The 7260-nt window shown below is 45.1% G+C and overlaps 1 protein-coding gene across 1 annotated transcript; it reads left to right on the forward strand.

Moving 5' to 3' along the window:
* The first annotated feature begins 293 nt into the window (after nucleotides 1-293).
* slitrk2 (SLIT and NTRK-like family, member 2) lies at nucleotides 294-4720 on the forward strand. Its single transcript, XM_026185439.1, has one exon. The coding sequence runs from the start codon at nucleotides 1182-1184 to the stop codon at nucleotides 3873-3875; it is 2694 nt and encodes an 897-aa protein (XP_026041224.1). The 5' UTR covers nucleotides 294-1181; the 3' UTR covers nucleotides 3876-4720.
* The last annotated feature ends 2540 nt before the right edge of the window (nucleotides 4721-7260 follow it).

Raw genomic sequence — 7260 nt, forward strand, 5'->3', positions numbered from 1 at the left:
AGAGCAGACCCCCCCAACTTCCATTTCTAAAACCACACACACACTGATAAACTTATAGCATCCCTTATTTCTAGCTAAAATTTTCTCCTTGTTTGCAGAGACAGGAGTAGAATTCGCATTCACTTTGGGAAAAGATAAGTTTGCTATGCGGTCGGAGTCAATAAAAAAGACGTATCGTTTTGCGGGCTGCTGGTTTCCTTCTCAGCCCGTGTGTGTGTGTGTTGACTGTGTAGGTGACGTAACGGCCCCATGGGTTCCTTCCTCTCTCTCTCAAACACACACGAACGCAGTCGGGCAGCAGCAGCAGCAGACGCTCAGTGCTGCTCTCAGTGTGCGGAGCGGAGGAGGAGGACAGCACAGGCTGTAGTTATGTCTCAGCTCCGGGAATATTTCTCTCCTGTACTTCTCTTTCAATCACAGCGCTGCTTTTTCTCCTGTTTTCTTTCTGCGAACTCACTTTTGCCCTCCTCTTTTCTTTAAAAGGGAAAACGAAGAAAAAGAAAGAAGGTTATAAGGACGGCCAGTAGTGCGTCATGGTGCATCTTTGCGCAATTTTTATGGATCTTTTTTTTTAAGTGCTTTTTCCTGCCTGGACTATAATGGAGCGCCTCTTCTGCGTGGAGTGGAAACGAGGCAGCGTTTCGCGGCCACTGTCTCCCTGTGAATATTTGGCTGCAGCTGCTGCTGATCTGCGTGAAACCGCTGAATAAATCGGAGCTCTCTTGAAGGAAAAAGAGGGTTACAGTAAGCGGCTTTTTTTTCTCTGCCTCTGACAATGTGCCAAGTTCATCCAACAAGCAGGATCCCGGCGATTCGCGGTGGTTTGTATCTTTTGCTTGTCAAGGATAGATTACATTTGTGAGGGATTTAAAACAGTTTTTGGAAATCATTGTGAAGGTCAATGGAAAGATTTGCGCATCCCCTGTGCGTCACGGTCCCATTTTTTATACCAAATAACGGCGGTGCGCCTTTTCCCCCCGCGCGCCTCTGAGCTTGTATGAGCGCCTGTTTGTGTCCGTGTGAGCGCCTCTACCTCCTTTTTTCTCCCCTCTCTCCCTACAGTGAGGACTCACTCCCAGTTTTTTTTCTTTTTTTTCCCACCCCCATATCTTCCATCCCAGGCTCGTGCAGCAAACTTAAATGCTGGATCTATATTTCAGCGACCTTTCCTGGCTGTAAAAATGCTGAGCGGCGTCCTCTTGCTGAGCGTCCTCACGGTCACCAGCCTGTCACCGTCCGAAACGGAGAGCCGCAAAACTTCAGCCTCCAAAGATATCTGCAAGACGCGCTGCGTCTGCGAAGAGCGAGAGAACATCCTGAACATCAACTGCGAGAATAAAGGATTTACCACCGTCAGCCAGTTTCAGGCGCCTCCCAATAAAATCTCCCAGCTTTTTCTGAACGGAAACTTCCTGTCACGGCTCAGCGCAAATGAGTTCGTCAATTACGGCAATGTCACCTCGCTGCATCTTGGAAATAATGGCTTGCAGGAGATCCGACCGGGTGCTTTTAACGGGCTCCGCTTCCTGAAGCGGCTCCACTTGAACAACAATAACTTGGAGGTGATTAAAGAGGACACGTTTACAGGATTGGAGAGTTTGGAGTATTTACAGGCAGATTATAATTATATCAGTGCCATCGAGCCTGGCGCTTTCAGTAAACTGAACAAGCTCAAAGTGTTGATCCTCAACGACAACCTGCTGTTGTCTCTGCCTCCTAATATCTTCCGCTTTGTGCTCCTCACGCATTTGGATTTACGTGGTAACCGACTGAAGATGCTGCCCTTTGCGGGGGTCCTGGAGCACATAGGTGGCATCATGGAGATTCAGCTAGAGGAGAACCCGTGGAACTGCACCTGTGATCTAATCCCCCTCAAATCCTGGCTGGACACCATCTCTGTGTTTGTGGGGGACATAGTGTGTGAGACGCCATTCAGGCTGCACGGCAAAGACATCACACAGCTCATAAAGCAGGATCTGTGCCCCCGCAGGAACGCAGGGGAGCGTGTTCACCCTGCCTCCGACTCTCATTTTCCAGGGGCCCTGGCCCCGACCTACCACCCTGGTATTAACACCCCCACCCGAGCCCCAAAAGCTTCTCGCCCTCCCAAAATGCGCTACAGACCCACCCCTCGCCTCTCAAAGGACAAACACGTCTTTGGGCCCATAATGGTTTACCAAACACGCTCCCCTGTGCCCATGCTGTGTCCCAGTGTGTGCGTTTGCACGTCACAAAATCCAGAGAGTGGACTGAACATCAATTGCCAAGAGCGGAAGTTACACAACATTACTGAGCTTCACCCCAAGCCCTCCTACCCAAAGAAACTCCACCTCACTGGTAACTATTTACAAATGATTTACAGAACTGATCTGACTGAGTACAGCTCGCTGGAGCTGCTGCATTTAGGGAATAACAGGATAGCAGTGATTCAAGAAGGAGCTTTTGAGAATCTCACAAACCTCAGACGGTTATATCTGAATGGGAATTATATTGAATCACTCTCTCAGTCTCTCTTTGCTGGTCTGCAGTCTCTCCAGTATCTCTATTTGGAATATAACATCATCAAGGAAATTTTACCACAAACATTTAACTCACTTCACAACCTTCAGCTGCTGTTTCTCAACAACAACCTGCTGCGATCCCTCCCTGACAATGTGTTCGGGGGCACCATGCTAACAAGACTCAACCTGCGGAATAATCATTTCTCCTACCTTCCAGTTCGCGGTGTTCTAGACCAGCTGTCTGCATTCATTCAGATCGACCTGCAGGAGAACCCCTGGGACTGCACCTGTGACATCGTCGCCCTCAAAAACTGGATGGAGCTGTCCAGTACCAGCGTGGTGGTTAATGAAATAACCTGTGATTCCCCCTCGAAGCATGCGGGGCGCCTACTGCGCTCCCTTCGCAATGAGGCCATCTGCCCTGAGCCCAGCGAGGTGCCCCCACTGCAGCAGGCACCCCCTACGAAAGCTCCCACATTAAGCAGCCCTCACACTGAAGCCCCCACCCCCTCTTCCTCTTCTTCTTCTCCCACTTCTTCCCCGTCTTCTTCTTTCAGCTCAGTCAGCCCCACTGAATCCCGCCTCCACACCCCTGAGTTACACCCCGAGGTCCCCCTTTCAGTCCTCATACTTGGGCTCCTTGTGGTTTTCATCTTGTCGGTCTGCTTTGGCGCTGGCCTCTTTGTTTTTGTTCTAAAACGGCGCAAAGGGGTCGAACACATCCCCACAGGTGCTAACAACTTAGATCTCAACTCTTTCCAAGTGCAGTATGGCTCCTACGCTCCTGAACCAACCCAAGACAAAAGCTCTGAAAGCCACGTTTATAACTACATTCCCCCACCCGTGGGCTCCATGTGCCAAAACCCCATTTACATGCAGAAGGATGGTGAACAGGTGGCTTATTACCGCAACCTGAAGGAGCTCAGCTTTGGACCTCTGGACACAAAGAAGGACGACATCCTTCACCGCAGCCCAGGGGCCTACACCATCAGCACAGTGGATTTTATGGATAAATCTCCAACGTCATGTGGCTTGGTCACCCCGGAGCCTCCTGAGATGTTGTATCAGAACTTAGGGGAAAGGCCCAACAAAGAACTCCCCACAACGGCAGGCATCCCTCCATTCACCTACAACTTTTGCACTCTGCCTAAGAGACCTTGCATCGTGCCCCCTTATGAGGCTGCCACAGCACGGAGGCACATCAGCAACCAGGACAGGGTGAACAAAACTGTGTTGTATGGCACCCCGAGGAAATACTTTGGGCCCGAACACCCTTCTAAAAATGAGCACCCACTCCTGCTCCCTGGAAAGCTAAAAGCAGAGCCCGACTACCTGGAGGTTCTGGAGAAACAGACTGCCATGAGCCAACTGTAAGATAGTGACAACGGCCGCATTCGTAATAATCACGCTGTTACTGTAATAATAGCCCTCTCTATATATCTATCTTATCTATCTGTGTTCAATCCTACATGACAGACTGGAAGTGAACTGAAGCCTCTGATGATCTTTTTTTCTCTCTCTCTTGCTTTTCTTCTCTCTCTTTTTTCTTTCCAAGATGTATAAAAGAAATATAAGAAGTATATTATTATGCAGGTCTATTTTTTTCTTCTGGAAGGTATAAATTATTTCTTCATTTTTGGAAAAAGGAAATTCTAAAAAAAAAAAGAAAAAGACTTTGATGACAGCAGGTATCCAAAATGGGCAGGACTGTGTACAAAAACTGTATTTTATTTTCCCAGTGACAAAGACAAAAAGAGTTATTCTTTGTAGAAGAGGACTGACATTCCTGTATATATTTTTTAGCCTACACAGATAAATGGTGAGTGTTAAAACCATCAAAGAAAACCTTTTCAACACCCGACAAATGGCGAAATCATACAATACTTATCCCAGAAAGTGCCTTTGCACTCAACTATTTTAGCAACGATGCTCTCTGCAAACTGGAAATGTCCTTTTTTCTTTTTCAAAGTGCTGTATTTTAAAGAAATCTTTATGTAAAATAGAAGATTTATTTGTCCGTTTCAAAAGAAAAAAAAGGAAAAAAATGAACTCGAGACCGGGTGTGAAGTTATATGTTGGTTCCTGCCAGGGAAGACCATATTATTTTGCTATGTGTCTTTGGAGCTGTACAACTTCTAGACAACATTGTATGCTATAGGTGAGCAATACAGTGCGGCAAAGCAGCGCAATTAAATTTTCACTGAAGCACTTTGTCAAGATCCTGAGCTGGGAGTGAATTTTGTTTCCACTGTGCATGATTATTTTTGGATGTGGTGTTACGCTGTGCCGACTGCTGTGTGTGTGTGTGTGTGTTTGTGTGTGTGTGTGTGGTTACAGCCAGAGAAAATGAAAATAGAGCCTGCCTGCAGCTCCTCCTCCTCCTCTCGCACTCACTCTGTCTGTAATGAAATGTGATGGGCCCTCTAATGATTGACGAGATTTCTTTTTTCTTTTTTTTCCTTTTCTCCTGCAGCTGAAAGATATTTGCTGCATTCCTACCAAGCAGCAGATGTCAGTAAATGTCGGCTTCTGCTCAGTCATCATTTGCTTGTCCAGGGAGTTTACAGAGGTGTTGGCGAGTCATGTCCAAGTGACCCCTAAGACATTTTTTTATTTTTATTTTCTTGACTGTCTGACCAGATTTAGCCCAAAGATCTACATGTGTTTCTTAGTGCTCTGGGTCTGGGTTCGGGTTTGCTGGCTGTCTTGCAGATGTACTGAAGTGGAAAAATGGCTAATCATGTCTAAGGCTGTCAGACTATAATCCTGACTGAAAGAGTCAGGATTATAACCTTGATATCAGAGGGCTGAAGAACTGAATATGGTTGAAAAGTGAAATGAGAAAAGTTGTCATTGTAAAACAAAGCTTGGATCAATTCTTTCAACCTTGAATTGTGTCTATGGGGAAGTTTTCTGTAGATTAAAGCTTGAAAAAGAAATAGTGGATAGTCAAATTAGCCATGTACTGCACACCAGGCAGATTTTAGAGCAGGGGAAAACTGGGTTAAATTTTCTACAGACATGATGGTTTAGACTTTTAGATCATACCTAGCTATATTTTCTGTGTTTGTAGAGCAAACAAATGCAGCATTTGATCAACCTTTGTTTGTCTTTGAGATGGCAATCATCATACAGCTACTCATCATGTACAAACCAGTACTAATGGTGCTTTAAAAAATAGAATATTGTTATATATATATCTACATATAAATGATTCTTTCTATTTCATGGTAAAATTTGCTTGAGACTGTCTCACTCAATATATATATTAATGATGTTAGTTTGGAGACGCATGCTCGTATTTTTGAAACACCAACATGTGATGCACGTATCTCTCAGACTTTAAGTTTTGAACCAACTTTAGCCTTTATTTAATTCTTTCTAATGTGCAGAAAAGATTTTCAACCAAATTTAGACATAAAGGAACGCTTCTTTAGAGGTCACGACTAGATTTATCCCTAAAATCAACATCCATGCACTTTGAGGGCTTGGTGGACAGGATTTGTAGCAATGTGGCAGAAGAAGGCGACCTCTATTTTCCCTTTGTGACTCAATATACTTGATGACTTCTTTTTCTAAACATCTTTTCACTTTATAGCCTCATAACATCACCTGGTGGCTGGCAAATCACAGGGGTAGAGTTAGGGTTGGACTGCATTCTTGGCAGTTTAGAAGACATTATCTTCTGATTCTCTTACATACATTTTGACCTTATACATCTTGTGTCAGGAAATTTCTTTTTGGGTATTGCAAATAGGTGAAACTTGCACATAAAGAAGTCAATGTAAACCAGCTCCAGGTCTCAACAGGTCACCAGCAATCATGTGGATGTTAAGAGTTTAACCAGATGTCAGTGTTTTGTAGTTGTCTAGCAAAGCTGCCTTTTTAAGTTATTTTTAAGAACCTTTTGCAAGGTGGGACCTCCTTTGTGGCTAACTTAGCCATTCAACACTTCCTTGAAAATCCATCCCCAGTGTGGGTCACTACAAGGTTCAGTTTTTTCTTCAGCAGGGTCAAGGGTTTGTCCAAATATCTCTTAAGTGCTGCTTGTACTGTCAGAAAAGAAACCAGCTGGACTTGAGGGAGGTATGTAAATAGAGAATGTGGCTTTTTCTTTTAACAACTGCTCCTTCTTAAGCATTTTAATCTTGCAGGAGAGAAGAACTGTCATTAATGTTGCAATTAGAAGTAGTAGGTAGCCCCTTGTGAGTAAGCAGTAAAAGGAAACTTGAAATAGAGGGCAGGCTGCAGTATGCAGAGAGCTGACAACATTTCTCCACATGTAATGCCAGCTATTTGGGTTCTACTTGGCTACTTTGTGAACTTTGCATTGAGTAGAATTGTTCTCATGGTGGGGGTACCATTTCGAGGAGCAGTAAAAGAAAATGTGCTGCACAGCATTAAGAGGTCTGATTTTCCATGACAGCAAGCTGCTGTTGGAAAATGACTGCTGTTTGTGTCATCCCCCCTCTACACTTTTTGGCCTGTCCTCCTCTCGTTCCCAGGCGTGCGACATGGATGAACTCTGCAGGCCACTCTAATGCTAATTCTGTTTTCTGCTCTTCAAGTCCTACCCAAGTTGACATTGGCTCTTTGTATTCTGTGTGAATGGCCTTCCAGCAGCCGAATTCTTCTCTTCCCCCACTTCTTCCTTTTTTATGTCCCTGGCTTGCTGCCCTCCTTCACCTCCTCCTCTGTCTTTTGTCCTTGTTTTCCTGCCTCTGCTGGATAACTCCAGGCTATTGTGTTGCTGTCCAGG

The sequence above is a fragment of the Astatotilapia calliptera genome, chromosome 2 (genome assembly GCF_900246225.1).
Source record: "Astatotilapia calliptera chromosome 2, fAstCal1.2, whole genome shotgun sequence".
Classification (NCBI taxonomy): domain Eukaryota; kingdom Metazoa; phylum Chordata; class Actinopteri; order Cichliformes; family Cichlidae; genus Astatotilapia; species Astatotilapia calliptera.

Coding starts and splice junctions, on each gene's coding strand:
- slitrk2 (XM_026185439.1), top strand. CDS start 1,182: ATGCTGAGCGGCGTCCTCTTGCTGAGCGTCCTCACGGTCACCAGCCTG.